Source organism: Pteropus alecto, unplaced genomic scaffold, assembly GCF_000325575.1.
Source record: "Pteropus alecto unplaced genomic scaffold, ASM32557v1 scaffold13, whole genome shotgun sequence".
Classification (NCBI taxonomy): Eukaryota; Metazoa; Chordata; class Mammalia; order Chiroptera; family Pteropodidae; genus Pteropus; species Pteropus alecto.
In genome coordinates, this window is record NW_006434373.1 from 8,319,093 (window position 1) to 8,339,287 (window position 20,195).

The following is a 20,195-nucleotide window of genomic DNA, read 5'->3' on the forward strand; positions in this document are numbered from 1 at the left end:
AAGACTTCATGCAGTTGGGTGGAACTGCCACTGTTGTAAAATGAGAAATAAAGATACCTTTCCTCTCATCTAGGCTGGAAAGTCAGAGGGAAGCATATCTACAGTGAGTAGTGATCAATATAAATCTCTTCTCCTTTTTTAAATGTCATCAGAAAGCATCACACATTGTACAATAATAACACGGACAAAAGAAATACAAGGAAACATTCATAAAGTAGCAAACATCAGAAAAAGGTAACATACTCAAAAATAAATACATGTCAAGTTCAGCATCCATATTTTTAAAAACCACACACTGAACACAAACACTGTGCAGACATATTTCATTTTTTATTTCCTCACAATGAATTACAAAAATATTAACTTGTACCCAATTATAGAGAATACACATTTAAATTAGTTTTTTCTTTCTTCCTCTTATAGTTCGTTTCCCTTTTTTCTTCCCAAACACAGATCTGGCAGTCACCAGGACTGGTTTTGTTTTCTCTCTGTCATCGTCACTGGAGCTGCTCAGAGTCAAACCTTCATCCTTTACAGGATCTGGTTTCACTGTGTTTTGCAAATCTGAAGAGCTGAATTTTGCCTCTCCAGCTGCTTTTCTCTGCTGCATGTTCATTAAAGGTAAACAATCAGTATCCTCACTTGAAGATGCATCAGATGACTGGGAGGCCTCCCCCAAAAACCCACCACATTTACTCTCTCGTTTTGAATCCGAAAGCCTCGTTCTTTTCAGGCTTGATGACTCTTTCCATTTATTTGCTATGCTTCTCTTCTGGGTCTTACCTTTTGCCTTATCAGGAAACTCAAATTCTTTCTCCATGGCAACAGAAACTGCTTCTACTTCACTGGTTGTTTCTTCTCTTTCTTTTCTCAGCATACATGTCACAGCTCTGTTAAGTCTCTGGCTCTTAATACCCTTAGCATCTTGTTTCTCCTGTTGAGCTAATCTAAAGAAAGAATCAATTCGGAGTTGTGTCTAAAAAATAAAATAAAAATAAATCAGACAAGTAAAGTTTCTAAAGCAAATCAAAGAGCTCCACCTTGATCTCTGGCATTGAATGACTCTTTCAGCAAATACTCATTACCTCTCAAAAGCCAATTCTCTCTCATCTAAATTACTTACAGTAAATTTTACCTTCTAGATTATACTTAATGCAGTACTTGCACTACCTCAGTCATTAATGCAGTACTTCTACCACCTCAGTCAACAAAGTCCTCTGTCTGTGCCTCAAATAAGAAAGCCCTCCCTAGGCACTCAAAGAAAATTAAATATTTTTTCAGTAGCCAAATACATCATCTTCTTTTGAAGCAACACAATTTCATGGGGTTTGTTTCTAAATTCTACTACCTCCTTCTTTTAAAAATATAATCATGACATAAAACCTTTAGGAGGCAAATTCATAGTATTATTATATGTTAAGAGTCATAAAAATATTCATGCAGAATTCTGTGACTGGTTGACCAGGACATTCTTTAAAAATAGTTACATTTGGGAAAGTTATATGCCTAATGCTCATTCATCACAATATTATTTATGGAAACCTGAAAATTAAAGGTCCACTAAGTGAACTGAACCAATTAAGTCAAATCTCTTTGATGAAATGTAATCTGGTCATTTGAAATTATGGAATACACAAAAAAAATCTTACATTAATAGTTAGAGAGTAGATATATTAAACTGCATTTGTCTATGATAACAAATATAAGTGGGAAGGAGGGGAAAATTTTTAAAAAAATAAACCTAAATGTTAAAATCTATATTAGATGAAGTAGCTACTAAGTAATTCTAATTCGTTTTATTTACTATCTAATTTTGAGGATATAAACTTACATTAACTTCCACAATGAAAAGAAAAACTATTACAATAAAATTTATCTGAAATTAAGGAGTAATCAGTCATTAAGCCAATTACCCTCCTTGTCTGCTGGCATACAGTGTTTCCAGTACGGAAAGTCATCAAATAATCATCAAATAACGGGAAACTCTTTCTGGAAATGTCTCAGTTTTATGTTTTTTTCAAAATTAACTCAGCCTAATGGAAAAGTGTTTAATTTAAATATATACCTTACAGGATTTGTTCTCATTTCTGCTAACTGGTTTACTTGTGTGTATGTTATATGGGTTGCCTCTGGGGTGGGAAAAAGTTTCTGTGTAGACAGGAACGTACATATAAAGTAAGATGCAATTACCTACATAGGAGAACTGAGGACCAGACAAAGGCCTTTTTCTCCTCAAAAATCTCTCCTGCCAATCTACCATAATGACTGAACTTCTATCTTTGATGATTTGTCCACACAATTAAGTAGTGTTAAGACATTAATGATCAGAATTGCTTTGGAATGGACATTTCCTACACTTGCTAAAAATAAAAACAGCTCTGAAAGAACAAAATATTTAACTATAAACACCTCAGCATGCAATCCATTATTAGACTGGTTTTTTCAAAGTCAGAATGAATCGAAAGGACACCAAAGTTCAGCCCTAAGGGTGACATTAGAAAATGAAAAACAAGTCCAATTTTTCTTTTTTTGTTTTCCTCTGTTCTGTTATCTGAAGTATAATCATTTAAAAATGTATGTTACATGCCCTAAAATAAAAGAGTAACTAGTCTTTAACAACTGGCTCTCATAGCCTTCCTAAGTTTACTTTTTGTCCTGAACTTAGGAAAAGAGCCACCATGATTACCTGCTGAGTGTTCAGTTGCTTTAACACGGGAAACAGAGACTCATCAGTCTTCGTCCTGTTCCAGCCAAAATACCGCTGACAAAATATGCAGGCAGTTAAGACGTATAAATGTTTCAAAAGATATTTAAACAAGTGATAAATAAAAAGGTCCAAATAACCCATCCTTGATTCCATTCTTTATATCTCCAAAGATTTTCATATTTATAAAGATGCTATGTGGTAAATGAAAGAGTAACAAAACAAATAACTTCAACAAAGTCACCTGGCATTATGTTCTTCTTACTATCCTCTAAGATAAAATATAACCAACTCTCATTTTAGGACATCTAAGACTTATGACTATGAAAAAAGGTTAACCTACAATAAAAACAAGTTGTAGATATCATATATACTTCTTTGAAAGAAAAAAACTGTAGTTAGATTAACCGTATTGCAAACTTTTAAACATCTAATCAATGATTATTTAAATATGCAAAAATGAAAATCAATAATAAAAAGAATTATTTTTCCATTCTTTCAAAAAAAATAATATTTAAGTATATGGTTAAATCTCTGAATGCTTACCACTACCTATTTCAAATAAAGATCCTCCTTAAAACTAAGGATATTACTCACAATAGCTAGAATGTGGAAGCGACCCAAGTTCCTTCCATCAACAGATAAATGGATAAACAACAGATATACATATAATAGAATATTATTTAGTCTTCAAAAGAAAGGAAATTCTGATACATGCTACAACATGGATAAAGCTTGAGGACGTTACGCTCAGTGAAATAAGCCAGACACAAAAAGACCAATGCTATATGACTCCACTTATATGAGATACTTAGAAGAGTCAAAATCATAGAGACAAAATGTAGGATGCCAGAGGATGGGAGAAGAGAAAATAAGGAGTTATGGTTTAATGGGTATAGAGTTTCAGTTCTACAAGATGAAAAGAGTGATAGGGATGAACAGTGGTGATAGCTGCGCAACAATGTGAATGAATGTCTTAATATCACTGAATTGTATACCAAAATGGTTAAGAAGATAAATTTTATGTGCCTTTTACCACCAAAAGAAAAAACCTAAGGAGGAAGAAGAACTAAAGGGAGCATCTTAGATAAATAGAATATTAAAAAAAAACTGATCCAAGTTCATGTTACATAAGTTTTAAACCAAAATACATATCTGGCTCAATGTTCCTTTATGTTTTCAGTAAAAGGATATTCTCTAATTTTGTCAAGATCAGGTTTCCCCCACAGAAATGATCCCTTGGAGTCATCCACAACAGGTTTCAGGTAGGCGTCTGCAATAGCTGGGTTAGGAAAGCCAGGTGAGAGGTGCAACTTTCTTAATTTTTTTTTCACTTTGGTGTCATAAGGATTAGGTCTTATCTTCTTATTTTTTTGAGCTTCATGCCACCACTCTCTATAAAGCAACGGAAATAAGTCTTTATAAAGCAATAAGATATCATAGAAGATGCACTGCAGATGAAGAGCTAAACTTAAAATTAGGTGACATAAACTCAAGCCTTAACTCCAAAACAAATCTTATAACTTACAAAACACCACAATGTTATTATTTTTAGTGATATTAACCACAATAGATAATAACAGCAAACACCGATTAAAGCTTGCTCTGTGCTTTGCACAGTGTTAACTGTTCTACACGCCCAATTATCTCATGAGCACAGATCTATCATTCTCTTCACTTCACAGACGAGGAAACTGAACTCAAACAGAAGTCAAGATTTCATAGCTGGAATTGGTACAGTCAGACCCTGACAATCTCCCTCCAGAGCCCATACGCACAAAAAAGTCACAACTTCTGTGGGTCTCTTTCTCAGAGGTAAAATGGAAGTAATACACCTATATGATTTACCTTGAATCAGCTACAATAATAGACCCAAGAATATTTAATAAGATGTAAAAATGCCAAGAACATGTTGAATTTTTAAAATGCTGGACATACTTCTACATAGACTATGCTCCCAATTTTGAAAAAAAATGTATAAAGTGGAGAAAGAAAGGAAAAAGTAAACATATTTAAGCAACTACTATTTCTCTGTGTGCTAGGCAATGCTCTAAATAAGAATATAGCCATCCATTTTCTTCTTTATATTTTATTCATTTTTCAACTTTCCATTACGAACAGCAATTATAATGACAGGTTAAAGATAGTCACACATTCTTTGACTCTCCTCCCTTCAAGAAGTGGGGTCAATATCCCCTCCCCCTGAGCCAGGTGGGCTCTGTGACTGAAGAAGTGACACTGTTATGGGCCCTCAGAGCCTACAGTTTCCACATCCTGCCTCTTGGAAAATTTGCCTTGGAAGCAGCCAACATGCTCTGAGGAAGGTCTAGCTTGTAAAGAGGTCTAGATAGAGAGGGTCCAAGGCCACCAGCTCAGTTATGCCCGAGTTCCTCTGTGATAGCACCACTTGCCAGCCATGTGCGTGAGTCATCTCAAGTGGATCCTCTAATCCAACTAAGCTGCCCCAACACACATGCAACAGAGATGACACATCCATTACCAAACTGTAGATTCATGATCAAAATCAATGACTGTTGCTGTCTGAAGTCATTGAGGTTTAAGGTGGCTTATAATGCAGCAACAGAGAATCAGAAGAATTTATACAATTAAAACAAATGAATGGCGTAAACGTTAAAAATATAACCCTCACAGATATGTGCATTCAATGGAACCTAAAAAAACCCTACATCTCATGGTACACTGTTTCACATACTTATTATTATTAGCAACTGACTCAGATTTGAGTCCTCAGCCATTGTTTCACTTCAATGCAGGAGTGCCATCTAGTGTTAAAAAGAACTAACTACAGACTTCATTGTAGAATCAAAATGCAAAAAGGAAAAAAAGATCTTTCTTCATCAGTTTTACAGTATTGTTCCCAAGCATGCACTGAGAAGAACATACCTACATTTCTCCCCTACTTCTTTTTGAATTTTTGTTTTTGGAATAGTCATCATAATTGCCAGTTAGAAGGATCAGCACAACACACTATGAGCTCAACAAAACAAAACGATCATGCTTCCTTAAAGGAAGAGGAACAGGCACTTAACATAAAGATGAAAGATGGCATCTGCCAATCAGCTGAACTCTGGGGGACACGATAGAGAGTGGTAGTGCTTGTGATAAAACTGAAGGATTTGTGCCCTGGCCTAGTCAGTAGGGTGGAATTGCAGTTCTCAGCCCCAGCTGTTAGGGGCTTAGTTAGGATTTGGAAACAGTATTTTCAGATCTCATTTTCCCCTAAGAGAATCCAAAATTATCTGTGAAATTTCCCCAAACTTAAATGTTGGCAGCCAATTCAAAAGGAAAAAAGAGCACACTGTAAGCCAAACCAAACACAACTGGGCTAAATTCAGCCTGCTGGCATAGAGAAGCTCTACTTTAAAAGGGAGAGTAGCTAGTCTGATCAGGAGAAGGGAGAAGCAGAGAAGAAAGCAAGGCAACATTATCAATTTTACTGCTTTTCCACTGGTTCTCTCGCTCTTTACCTCTGTATTTGTTCTAATGCTCCTGATCTATGCACTGCTGAAGCTGCCCCCATCTGTCATCGACAAGCTAGAAGACCAAAGGCAAAAATTGCTAAAGCTGACTCTAAAAATGTAAACCATTCAACTGGCAACAATCGAAAACTGCTGAAAGTAAAGAAAAATGGCATAAAAATGGCTAGGCACTAAATGAGAAATGCAAATGTTAATAAAAATGAAAAAAAATCACTCAAATAATCAGGACACCAAACTGAAATGTTACATATCATTTTCACTTATCCTAAAATAATAAGCAGATAGGAACCTAAAGATAAGGGCATCCAAATCAATGTTTGTTTACACTTAAAAAAAAAAAAAAACAGAAACAGCAATAGGCATTTAATTAAATTAATCATGACAATGTCAAACGATTACTATGGAGTTATCAAAACAATGACATAAATCTATACATTGATGATATGCGCCTTGTTCTATCACCAAATGAGTTCAAGTAACATATAAAGTATATATAATAGCATCATCTCATTCTTGTAGAAAAAAATAACACACTTACATGAGTATACATGTGTGTGTGTTAGGGGCACTAACCCCTGCACATTCGAAAATCCACATATAACTTTTGACTCCCCAAAAACTTAACTACAGTCGTCCTTCGGTATACGAGGGGGACTAGTTCCAGGATCCAGTGCAGATACCAAAATCCGTGGATGCTCAAGTCCCTTACATAAAATGGCACAGAACAATGCATAGAGCTGGCCCTCTGTATCCGCCAATTCCCAAACACAGATCAAAAATACTGTTTTTGATCTATGGTTGGCTGAATCCACAGATACGAAACCTGTGATAGAGGTTTAACTGCATATTTATTAAAAAAAAATCCACATATACGTAGATCCATGCAGTTCAAACGCATGTGGTTTTAGGGTCAAATGCATATATATATAAAATGTATGAGTACACTGTGCAAAGTCTAAAATTATATAAACCAAAATGTTAATTGTAATCTTTTTAATACATATTTTCTAATATTTCTAGTATGCATTTATTATTTGTAGTTTTTCAAGTTATTTAAATACCATGAACTACAAGCTATCTAATAACTTATCTGCAGTATAAACAAACAACAAAATTATGAAAAGAGTGAGAAAGAAAGCATAAAATAAAATACACTGGTATTTGTGCTAAGGCTGCAGGACAGCGATCATTAAAATAATTTTGTATTTAAGTTTTAATTCTAATCACTGATTCTTCAGACCAGAATATCCTAGATATATCAAACACAGGAGAAACAACTGAAGAGAACTAAATTAAGTAATCAGCTTTCAAACAGTATCTCACAACAAACTGATAGTTAAAAGATGTCATCACAATCTCGTGAAAAGACTAAAAGCCACTGAATTGTACACTTTAAAAGAGTGAAATTTATGGTATATGAATAAATTTCAAATTTTTAAAAAAGATGCCATCAAGGGGCAACCTTAAGAAAGAACTGCTTTCACAGACATACTCGTAACTACCACCATCTCAAAATCTCCAAAATTGAAAAGTGTACCCCAAGTATAGGGCAACTCTGGGTTCTGTGTGGAATGCAACCCTACTATTGAATACATTGCTGTATACATGCAGTAAGAAAAGGGATAGCAGTGCCTGATATAAAGTTCCTGGCATTACATTTCTATGCCCCTCTCTGGCCCACCTCTTTCTGAACACTCAACTTACAGAAGCACGAGTATGTATATTTCTCTGTCACCCTCAAGAGTGTGGGAGCTACTTGAGGGAATGGTCCATGACTTAGTCATCTTTCTTATTCCAGCCTAACACAGTGTCGGACACAAAGTAGCTACTCGACAGACATATGAAGAATGAAACAGCAACTTCTACACACCTAAGAAATCCCACAGGACTGGCTTTGTACCCTTGACTTAGAATAAGTCTGGCAGCAATTTAAAAACAAACAAACAAACAAACAACAGTCCCTGATTTTATCAGAATTCTAGAAAAGTGAAAACAAACTTTAGTAACCCAACCAATATCTCCTCCTATTTTCTCAATGAACAATGATTTGTGACAGTTCATGGCAGGAATAATAGTTCTGTTTGTTAATATGAGTATTTATATAAATATCTGAATTAAAAAAATAAGAAAGAACTTACGAGAATTTTAGGAGAGGTTCCAGGCCATGTCCAGGGAATTCATTGAGAATTTCCATGGCTGTAACACAACCTACAGTTGGTATTCCTTCTGTGTAATCACTTCCAAGCAAATAGGCCAAATTTATTAATTTGTTCCGGTCCAATCCTATAAAGAGCAAAAATTATTATGTATTTCGAATTTAAAATGTTACTTTGTAAATATTTATTACATAGCATCTATATTTTATTATATAAACTATACATACATATACTCATCAAATTTCCTATTTGAAAATATTCTTTTTTTAAATGACATTCTGTTAAGAATTTTAAAGTTTCATCCATCCTCACGGCTTTAAATATCATTTACTCTGACTCACAAATTTAGCTATCTAGCCTGGATTTCTCCTTCAAACCAGTCATACATACTCAACTATCACCTTAACATCTCCATTTGGATGTCTAATGGGCATTTCAGATATAAGAGATCCAAACCTGGATCTTCCCCTCTTCTGCTCCAACTGTTCCTTTCCTGGTCTCCCTCACCTCATTACTGGTAAGCAATTCTAATAACTGCTCAGCATGGGGAGTCTTCCTTGACTGTTCTTTTCTCACATCACAGACCCAAACCACCCCACAAATCTCTTCTACAGCACAATAGATCCTACTTGGTTTGGGTCTCCTCCTTCCTCTCTGGTATTAACTCTTGCCATTCTCCTCCTCATTCACTCACACTGGCCACTCTTTCAGTTTGTTCAGACTGCCACAACAAAGTACCCAGACTGGGTGACTTAAACAACGGGAATTTATTTCCTCACAATTCTGGAGGCTAGAAGTCTGAAATCAAGGTGTTGGCAGGGTTAGTTTCTCCCAAAGGCCTTTCGCCTTGGCCTGCAGACGGTCATCTTCTCCACGTGTCTTCACATGGTCTTCCCTCTTCCCTCTATGTCCTAATCTCCTCTGCAGTCAGATCAGATTAGGGCCCACTCTAATAACCTCATTTAATAATCACCTCTTTAAACATTCTATGTCCAAATACGGCCACATTCTGAGGTATCAGGGTTAAGATTACAATGTATGAATTTTGAAGGAACATAATTCAATCCATAAGACAACCTCTTGCTTCCCTAGAAAAAACCAACCAAGCTTCTGCCTGAGGGTCTCTGTATATGCTAGTCCCTTTGTCTGACATGCTCATCCCTAAAATAGCTATAACACTTGCTTTCTCTTCCTTTTAGACCCCAGACCAAAAGTTATCTATTGGTAAAGTTTTTCCTGACCACAATTCTATATAAAACAGAACATGCACTTCCTGTGACTCTCTTTCACTGCTTTATTTTTCTATGTGGCACATACCATCTACTATTGAATTATGGTTTATGTATTTTTTTATCATCTGTTTCTTCTACTACACTGTTTTATTCTCTGCTGTTTCCCGACTGCCAGGAACAACAGGCATATAGGAATTACTCAACATATATTTGTTGCATGAATGGGAGAATGAAAGACTGCCAGAAACACCACTATATGGCCATGAGATTCATGGTTCCAGCAGCAGTGACTCCTACTTCCCTCCCCTTTCGACCACCTTTGGTTCACTCTTGAGATCTCAAGTAATCAGTCAACGTCTAACCAGATCAGATGATTAAACTGCAGAAAACACCTGAAAATATTAGGATTTTAATTCCTTAATTCTAATTTTAAAATTCTATTTCCCTAATAAGCAAAAGACCACTTATATGAACACTTTTACAGACACTCCATTTCCACTGATGCACCAAATTAGTCTCTTGGAAAGAAAAATTAAAAATACACATTCTGAAGGTAAATTTCAGGAAGTAATTGTACTCTGAAGTCTTACCTAATTGGTTGTGAAAGTCCACATATTGGTAATATTCTACAAACTTGTTTTTGCTAAAAAAGTTCTTATAGACATGTCGTGCTCCAAACAGCCAAATATCACTATCATCAGTGATTGTTCCAGAAGTTTGATCAGTCAGATCCAGGATGGCGCACTGAGCCTCTGCTTCCATGGGAGCCTCAATGTAGGGAATTCCAAACAGGCGAAGAAGTTCCTGAAGAGTTACAGATACACAATGACCTCTGCTGAAATGTAATACCTGGCCTTGACCCAAAAATGGAAGGAGTGCTTAAACATTTCATTTAACACACCCTCTCAGGGAATCTGACTGAGTGAAAATATCAGCAGGTGTTATTAAAACAGGCACAAGTTGGTACACTTACCTGGCTTTCCAAAAACATCTGTCCTGTAACAGTAGCAGCAATCCGTTCCTGCTGCTGTTTTTGAGCTTTCAATGAATTCTGTTGTACTAAAAGGTTACTCTCCAGAGTTTCTAGCTCCTCCTAGAAAATAATTTCATTTGTAGATAATTATGTTCATAATCCAATTAAATTCACTTCTTATAAAAGCCTGCATTTAGTCTGACTGAATTTACCAACAAGTTTTTCTCCTTATGACGTTTTCCACTTGGATTTCTGAGCAAGTCTGTGATATCTTTAGAGTTCCCTCACTAAATCACGGTAAAAGTAGAAACTACTCCAGACAGCAATCTACGTAAAAAAGGAGCCATCAGCAAGAACAAGAACATACATGCAAACAGCTAATGACTATTCACCCAGTAACTACTTAAAACTCAGAAACTACTTAATGGGTTTCCTTAGCAATAAGTTAAAGCATAATGTAATATTATTACCAAATTAATATCTTGCCATTCATTGAAAGAACTGTCTGCATTTTCTTCAGTCTCCTCCTGTGGCTCAATATTCAAGGCCTCACTTTCGGAGTTGTCTCTTAGGAGGCCCTCGGAGTCACCAGTGGCTTCTTCTTTCTTAGTTCCTATCAGTTCCTCTTCATCTTGTCCAGAGGGAGGTTTGAAATCTTCGGCTAAATTGGCTTGAGGTTCATCATCGCTAATTATACTGTGCACCTCAATGAAACTTCCTGTACCAAAATAATAGGGTCACTTTATTTACAGCTGAAAATCGAAATTTTCCTGAAATCATCAAGAGCTTTCCAAAGTATAATGAAAAATGAGAAAAAGATCTAAATGTAATAGAAACATGTAATAGTATATTACTATTAAATAAACTTAATAATGTCTATAACTTCAAAATAAGCCTTTTCAATTAAATCAACTGACACTGTCTTTCAATTAGGTACCAAGCTTTCAAAGACCTACGTATTGCATATCTACACAAATAAATTCTTTAAATTAACTAATATTGTTTTAAAATTCAAAAAGGAGAATTACTAGGGTATGTAAATAAGCATGTAGTTTGTAAAATAAGTTTTTATACAATTTCACTATAAACATAGCAAAGAATAAAGCTGTGACTTAGTGAGAAAAAAACCCTGGATAAGAACTCTGAAGAAACAGCTCTTCCTCTTCCACTTTCTTTCGCTCCTCTCCCATGTCTTTTTCTTTTCTTTAAAAAATATGTATTGATTCCTTTCCTTTCCTTCAGGCAGAGAGGGTTCAGTCTGAGGATAGAGGGGGTAGGGTTTCTCAGGGCCTGGAGGCTGGGGCAAGGGGACATCCGTAGCCACGGAAGAGGCCAGTGGGATCAGGAGATGGTTCTAAGTAGAGAATAAGCAAAAAGTTTTCTCACTGTTAAGGAAATTACAAAGAAGGTAGAGGCTAGAATGAAATCTGTGATATTGAAATGGAACTACAGATATCAGTGTAAATTTATGAATATATAGATAAATTGATGTGTGTACATATGTGTATATAAATATATTTTCTGGCTCTGTTGCTAAGAGGTCCTAAAGCAATGACACCCCAATAACAATGAGCACACTCAGCACCCCGATCTTAATCTCTAAATATCATGCCCTTACAAGGAACCAGGGCTCCTTGGCGAAATGGCTAGTTTCAGGGAAGGGCAGGGAAAATACAAGTTAAACCTGGAACATCTTGGCCATTGTCTTGGAATTGTAAGTTATGGGAGCCACTAGCCAAAGCTAGGACAATTTGAGCAACAAAATAAAGTATGGTAATACATAACCAAATAAATAGGAATCCATGAGTCTAGACTGATTAAAAACATAATAATAAATGGGGAGAAAGGAAAGATTTTCCTTAAATAGAATGCCAACTAATAAATATATAAAAAATGAGGGAGTTGGAAAACCACCATTTGGCAACTATCACAGCACAATTTATTCAGGTAGAAATCCTCTATGGATGCTAGAATAAGTGAGTGAAGGTTTGTCCAGGAATGACATATTTATATAGCCTCCAAATTCCTTTCCATAAAATACTTATCAATTACAAAGGGGAAATGGCGACCCTAAAGTAGAGAAACCTGGAAGACACTAGGAAAAAAAAACTGTGTGTGAGGGAGGGCGTGTACAGTTGTCTTTTTATTTGCAGCAGTTATGTTCTATAAAGTCACTGAGGACCCTACACATATGAATATCGAACCTTTACTCCTACAGGAAATACATTTATAACCTTAAACTCTAAATACAACCCATCTTGGTAAATTCTATTTTCTTTATTGTACAAACAAGAAAACAAGGTTCAGGAGTATTAAGAGATTTGCCTGGGGCCACCCTACTAACTAGTGCCAGAGCTGAGATCCAAACCCTATGCAATTGGCCCAGAGCTTCTTGGTCTACACTGCACTGCTCTCTTCTATCTCTACCCTCTGGTCATCTCTGTAGGAGAGCTAAAACAAGAAGGCAAAGTGCCACCTTGCTCAACCTCAGCTGAGAATGGTGTGGCATCTCAAATTTTTAGCTATTCTATATGAGTGTTTGCAAATGACCATCAACAGTTATGAGTATTGATTCTGGGGTTACAAATAAATTTTAGTGAGTAGGTAATTTTGCAAATACGGAATCTATGAATTATAAGGATCTACTGCATAAAAGTGTGTACAGATATAGATATAGATGTGTATGTACATATAGAGATAGGCAGGCAGAGAGATATGATAAGGCAAATGTAAAATGCTAGCGGCTCAGGTACTGGGTGAAGGAACCTGAATGTTTTGCAATATTCTTTTGACTTTTTTAAGCTTGTAATTATTTCAAAATAAGTTAAAAGAACTAAAAGGAAACTCGCTTTACCTTCTCCAATTAAGGCACTCCTTCCCTTTAAAAACAACAAAGAACAGCAAAACAGGAAAGGGCAAGATTCTATTACTAGCAGTGTGTCCTTGATAAAGTCATTTTACCTTTCTGAGTCTAGTTCATCACCTGAACAGAATGGGAACTGGACCACACTAAAGGAACTCGCAGTTCCTACTGACGTGAAATCTCCAAAAGAGAACAAGCACCTACCATCAGATTCACTTTCTTCAGAAATTTCCGTTGGTTCCATGAACTTTGGAATTGAAATGCAATCCTGGCCTGCAGATTTCATCGTCTCACGTTCTTGGATGGTTTTCAGGAAATTCTCACACTCTTTACCATTAAACGATACTGCATTTTCTAAGTTACTTGTTGCCTCTGAAGGAACACTTAGTGTGTTACTTGCTTCTTGCAAACTGACAGTGCCAGTAACTTCAGAAGCAGAATATTTTTCACATTCTGTTTCATCATCACTTGAAAGACTAGAATTATATTTATTCTCAGATGGACAAAGATCTTGCTGTAACTCAAGCACTTTGGTATATATTTCATTCCCTGACACAGCATTTGGACTTGTCAGAGGTGTTGATGTCAGTCCTCTTTCACTCTGGAGCCCAGACGCATTTCTGTGTATAACCACTGTTTTCTCTAAAGGAAATGGATCTTTCCTATCACTAACCGCAGGCTCATCACTTGTCTGAAAGCCTTCATTAACCATGTGAATAAATGACATTTGTTCTTTTGGAACATTAGATTCACTACCTTGACAAATGACAGTACTTGACGAAGGAGCTGAATCTGCCAGCTCTTTTTTATTATTAGTGCTGGTTACACATTCCTCCACAAAGTTCACACTGGCTGAATCAGGCATTGTTGTCAACAGCATTCCTTTTTCATCTCTCTTTTTAAGTCCTTCATCAGCTTCCTCATCAGAACTGTTCACGAGCAGTTTTTTCGCTCCTGACCCACCCATCTGCACATCGTTCCCAACATGCACTTTCACATCCTCATCATCATCAAGAGCTTTCTGAATAGCTAGGAGAGTCAGTGGTGATATGGAGCCTCCGTCTACAGTAGCAGATGCATTCCTCTTATTATATTGCCTTTGAGTCTCACTCTCCAACTCTTCTTCAGAGCTTGGCAGCATGGCAGCTTCCATAGCCAGGAAAGTTCTTGGAGAAGGAGGGGTAGCACCAGATTCCTTCTCTGGCTTCAGTTTTTCACAAGGAGATGACTTTGTGTCAAAAGACATGCTATGCATTTTGCTGGAAGATGGAAAAGACTCTGAATCCACTTCTGCAATTTTCTCAGCTTGTATACCTTAAAAAAAATTAAAACATTCTTACTATATAGTTTTACAGTATAACAATATACATCTAGTAACACAAATAACAACATAATGGTTCTCATAAATGAAGTTATACATTTTCATTTAATCAGCAACTAAGAGTTAATTCATTAGTCAATGTTAAAGTGGGTTGGCCAAATAGTAGGTAGGACGTCATAATATTACCCAGAGATGGTAATTTATAGCAGTGGTCCCCAACCTTTTTGGCACCACGGACCGGTGCTACTTTAAGAATCTAATGCCTGATGATCTCAGGTGGAGCTGAGGCGGCGATGCTAGCGCTGGGAAGCGGCCACAAATACAAATGAAGCTTCACTCATTCGCCAGCTGCTCACTTCCTGGTGTGTGACTTGGTTCCTAACAGGACACGGACTGAAACCAATCACGACCCAAGGGTCGGGCACTCCTAGTTTACAGACTTCAGAGATACAATGTATTTTTGGTCTTTAATCATCAAATAAGTGATAGTGTCCAATACCTTTTATCAAAATATAATGTGACGTGTCTTCAGAGACCACTCTCCTTGACTCTACCTCCTTCAAAAAGCCCCCTTCATCTTCATATTGCCTTTGGATTTGTCCAGAATGTTGCTGATTCATTTCCTTTTGGACATTTTCTATGTGTTGGTTTAGATAGTTTTTTTTAAGTAAGCCTTTGAGCTGGTACTGTGAAAAGTCATTGGACTCCTAAAGCAAAATAAATAAAATTTTTATATTAAATACAGATAATATTACTATATTGCAATTGATTTTTTCCACTGGTAGTATTTTCACTCATAAAAGTAAAATTTGAATACTTAGGGAAAAACTATAACTTAATATAATCTTTAAAATAAAAGAATTGGGTAGAAGAAACAGAAACCGTGGATTTTGCTGGAAGATGGAAAAGACTGTTTATGATTTAATCATTGATTCAAAAAATGTGTATTAAGCATGTAAATGCCAGGCACTGTGACATTTTGTTTATGGCTTAATAGAAAACTTTCTAGAAATCAAGTAAATATGCAAGTAAAGTACACAGCACAGTCCCGGGTACATAAGAGACACACAATAAATCGTAGCAATCACTGTTATTAATAATAGTTAACATTTATAAAACATTTCCTGTGTAAGGTATTCCTCTACCTGCTTTTATATATATATTATCCCATTTTATTCTCAACCACTGATGAGACAAATATCATTATCTCCATTCCACAAATGAAGAAACGGTAAACTCTAGTCTACCGACCTCAGAGGCTCTATGGTGGCAGAAAGAGAATAAAGTAGAGTAAATCTTTCTCCCATTCCTTCCCGTTGTTGTTTAAAGAAACCAAGTTCTATTTCTTCAAAGACCAGCCAAAGATCCTTTTACACTCAAGAAATAAAATGCCTAGTTGACAGACTAAGCTTGGATTTTTCCCCTGAAATGAAAATAAATTTACTTCTGTCTTTTGTATATCATTTCTGTACACCTTAGCATTTTCCTATGTCCACATTCTTTATGGAAAAAATAGAAAGGAGTGATGGGAAAATAAATATCTCCTGCCTTTTTTCATATATTTGGTATCAATTTAAGAAATGTTCAAAAGTCTATAAAAAAATAATACCACATCCATTCATTAGGAGTAATAATGCTGCAAAAATTTGTAATCTGTCCTACAGTGAGTTAAAGGAAAATGATTTTAGAAATAATAGGTGGCAGCAGAAGAAAGAAAAACAAAACTCATTCACCAACTAGAAACAGTAACAATGGTGTAGCATGATTAGGTGACATGCTCGACGAAATCCAACTCCACACAATACCCCACTTTAGGCTTCTGTGGCTGTGGAGCCACCATCAGATGCTCTAAGTTAAGAAATTTAGCACTAAATTCCTTAGTGCCATTGTCCAGAAAGAGGGAGAGGGAAGATGGAGATCTGACTGCATTTCTAACCCAGCAGCAGAGAGATACCTGAAATTTCCAGTTAGAACAAACTTTTCCAGTGCGATTAGGTTCTATATTACTATGAGTATTTTATAATGTATACTATGGGTTAAAATAACTTTACGAATTAACCTAAGAATTAAACCACTATGCATATACTGAGTACTTGCTATGTGAAAGATACTGTCCTAGGTGCTGAAAATATACCGGAGAGTAAGGGAGGCATATTTGGGTGCTAAGAACTATAGGGACATCACAGAGCAGGAGACAAGACCTGATTTTGGGTGGAAAATCAAGAAGAGCTTTTTTGAGTAAGCATTTTTAAGTTCAAACTTATAAACATATGATGTTTCATAGGATCTCTTGAGACACATAAATGCTGTTTACTGAAAACAGATATTGTATAAGTAATGCTTATCAATTTTCTCTTTTAGCTGAAGAAAAATTGTGCTGCAGTTGTCAATTCTACACATTAATGGCTGTTGTATATTTCACCTCTGGCATTGCTTCAAATAATGTTCTTCTTCGCTTGGTAAATTCTTTCATATCAGTCAAGATTTCATGCTTGACTTCGGGGGGCAGACTGCAGAAGTCTTCAGATTCAATATCTACTGCACGAGGATTCTGAAACAACTCTTCCTGTAACAAGTAAAACACAACACCATGAAATTTACATTTCATATGCTTAATGCTATTTGCTGTAAGAGTTTTTGTTTGTATCATAAACAGAGTTCTACATAATCTATAATACGCTAAACACAGTTGTACATAATCTGCAATAGGTATCACAGTGAATAGGCAAATGAGGAAATGTGTCCACTCATTCAAAAGAAAAAATACTTACCAGGCACCTCTAATGTACCAGGCAATATTCTAGGTGCTAGGGTACTATGGAGATCATGCCAGATAAAGTCCCTACTCTTTGGAGCAAAAGAAGACATGATAAACAAATAAACAAGATAACAATAAAAAAATAAAGCAGGTTAATCTTATAAGAGTTTGATTAAAAGAATAGAAAGAAGAAAAACTGATAGAGAAGACCCCACTAAAAAAGTGACCTTTAGCAGAGATGTAAAAAGACACCAAAAAGCTTTTCAGAAACAGCATCCCAGGCTGAGGGAACAGCAAGTGCAAAGGCCCTGAGGCAAGGATGAGCCTTATGAATTTGAATAACATTTAAAATTCCCTTAATTAGATTATTTTTATTTTGCTTCTTACCTAAAATCAAAGTAAAAAGTGAGCTATTTCATAGACCTGGAAAAGTAAAACTTTTTAAAATTTTAACTTATTACCAAAAGTACTTTAAAACTTTTCATCAGTAAATAAAATAAAACAATTTGCTTTCCTATATGTATGTGTGTATGTTGTATGTGTGTGCAAACCAGCAAGCCCTTATGACAGGACAGTCATATGGTCAGAGTTTTCCACGCTTTCCCCTACTTATGCTATCAACATCCCTGTAAGGAAGGCGTCAATATTATTTCTGTTTAAAAAAAGAGGAAATAAAGCCTTAGTGAAATTAATTTGTCTAAGATCAGCTAGTGAACATCAGAGCCTGCACTTAAATGCACGTCTTTCTGAACACAATATCCAAGTTCTTTCCTAAAATTGCTATTATTTGCTATATTAATAATACAGATCCTCCATGAGTTGAGGGATCCTGCAGTTTTAGTTCAAAAGTCTTCTACCAGTATGTACCAAAATCATATGAACATACAAGAAACAGTTAACTTGGAAATCAAAGAATATTATCTATTTAGAGAAACTTCAAAATTTTTTTTAAAAACTTCTATATACAGTACAATCTCAATTTGAAAAATGTTATTCATTAAAATGTTTGGTGGTGGTTTTAAAACATGTCCACAGGTTCTCTGACACTCATCTTGTCTAATTCCCCTCTCATTAAATAGGAGCTAGCCTTAATTAACCTGTAAAGAATGTGGTAGAAGGGAAGATGCACAACTTCCAAAGCTGACTAGAAGAGGAAACACAGGTTCTGCCTGGCACTTCCTCTTGAGATGCCTCCTCCCAGAACACTGTGAAAGAGCTCAAGTGAGAGGGCACAGGCACAGGCTGGTGTTCTGGCTGACAGCCAGTGTCAATCACCAGACACTTTAGAGAGGATGCCTTTGAGGAGACTCCAGCCCCAGCTACAGTCTGTTTGCATCTACATGAGGGGCACTCAGAGGGAATGCCTTGCCGAGTTCATCAGCTCCCAGAAAAGTGAGAGATGATGATAATAAATGACCATTTTCATACCACTAAGTTACAAAGCAATAGATAACTGGAGCATATGATGCACAGACAGATATATATATAGAAATAAATGTATATCTGATACATGTACAGATACCCAAACACTCACATAGAGGTATTCAACTAAATGGTGGCGGGGGAGAGGGGGGGGACGGGGGACACAACGACTAATATATACCAAAATGTTACCAGAAGTTATTTATGGGTGATATGTTTTCTATGTTTTACACAAGCATGTATAACTACTTATATTTATTTATTAGTTGGTTAGTTATAAAAGAAAAATGGCTTATACTGGATATCTAGATAAGCATAATTCCATACATAGGTATGTGTGTATGTGAATTTTATATATACATATACACATGCATACATATGACACACACACACACACACAATAAAGGCATGTCTTTATTTTTAAGAGCAACTTTCATAAATTCATACTATCTCATTAAAATTATTCATTTTCATGCCATTCATATCAAATAATAGAATTCTGAATTCAAATATTTAAATACCTGTAATGCTTGTTTTTGATTCATTCTTTCTTGCCATTCTTTTTCATCTTCCTCTTCTGAACTGAAAGTCAAACATACACTTACAATATCTATTATTTACTGACTACTTACAAAAATATTTCTTGAGTTCAACGTGCTGCTAGTTAAAGGGGCGACAATGCTAAGATGGCAAGATATGTAATTGTCATTGGTTTCACAGTCTGGTGGGGACACGTGTAAGTGAGCAATCACAGTATGATTTAAGAACTTCCACTGCAAGGAAAAATTAGGCTGCCAAAGGTGCGAGAGAGTCACCTCACCCTAATTTGGGGGATCATAAAAGTGTTCTGGACTCTTCTGCAACTACATTGCATGGAGAAGCATGTGATTAAGTAGTTGAAGTTTCATCCTTAAAAAAAAAAAAGCTAGGAAATGTAAGTAAGGAAATTACAATATCAGATTTGGGTTTTAATAGATGCTATACTACAAAGCAGAGATTAGGCTTGATGGGGAGGGGTTCCTACAAAAGGGTAAGCTCAAAGACTGAGACAGAAAAAAAAATTTGGAAGCTTGTACAGTAACCTAGAGACAAGAACATGGTGACAGCAACAAAGATAAAGAGACCTGGGCTGATTCAAAACTTCCTGGCCTCTCAGGAACCCCTAAAGAAAGGAATGGAGCAGGTGGAAAAGAGTCAAACTGGTCTTCTACTTGCACTTCAACCACAGATACCACTGACAATTAACAGCCAGCTGGAAAGTCCACA

The 20,195-nt window shown here is 36.0% G+C and overlaps 1 protein-coding gene across 2 annotated transcripts in view; it reads right to left on the reverse strand.

Moving 5' to 3' along the window:
- Positions 1 to 309: 309 nt before the first annotated feature.
- Positions 310 to 20,195, reverse strand: part of LOC102890150 (basic immunoglobulin-like variable motif-containing protein) — a 53,342-nt gene continuing 33,456 nt past the window's right edge. For both annotated transcript variants that reach the window (XM_006909377.3, XM_015587349.2), the window contains 11 exons: positions 19,451 to 19,511; positions 17,172 to 17,315; positions 15,249 to 15,456; positions 13,633 to 14,742; positions 11,036 to 11,283; positions 10,566 to 10,685; positions 10,183 to 10,396; positions 8,343 to 8,487; positions 3,899 to 4,099; positions 2,687 to 2,771; positions 310 to 976 (listed from right to left, as the gene is read on the reverse strand). In XM_006909377.3, the coding sequence (XP_006909439.1) occupies positions 392 to 976; positions 2,687 to 2,771; positions 3,899 to 4,099; positions 8,343 to 8,487; positions 10,183 to 10,396; positions 10,566 to 10,685; positions 11,036 to 11,283; positions 13,633 to 14,742; positions 15,249 to 15,456; positions 17,172 to 17,315; positions 19,451 to 19,511 (3,121 nt within the window). In that variant the 3' untranslated portion in view covers positions 310 to 391. The remainder of the gene's footprint in view (positions 977 to 2,686; positions 2,772 to 3,898; positions 4,100 to 8,342; positions 8,488 to 10,182; positions 10,397 to 10,565; positions 10,686 to 11,035; positions 11,284 to 13,632; positions 14,743 to 15,248; positions 15,457 to 17,171; positions 17,316 to 19,450; positions 19,512 to 20,195) is intronic.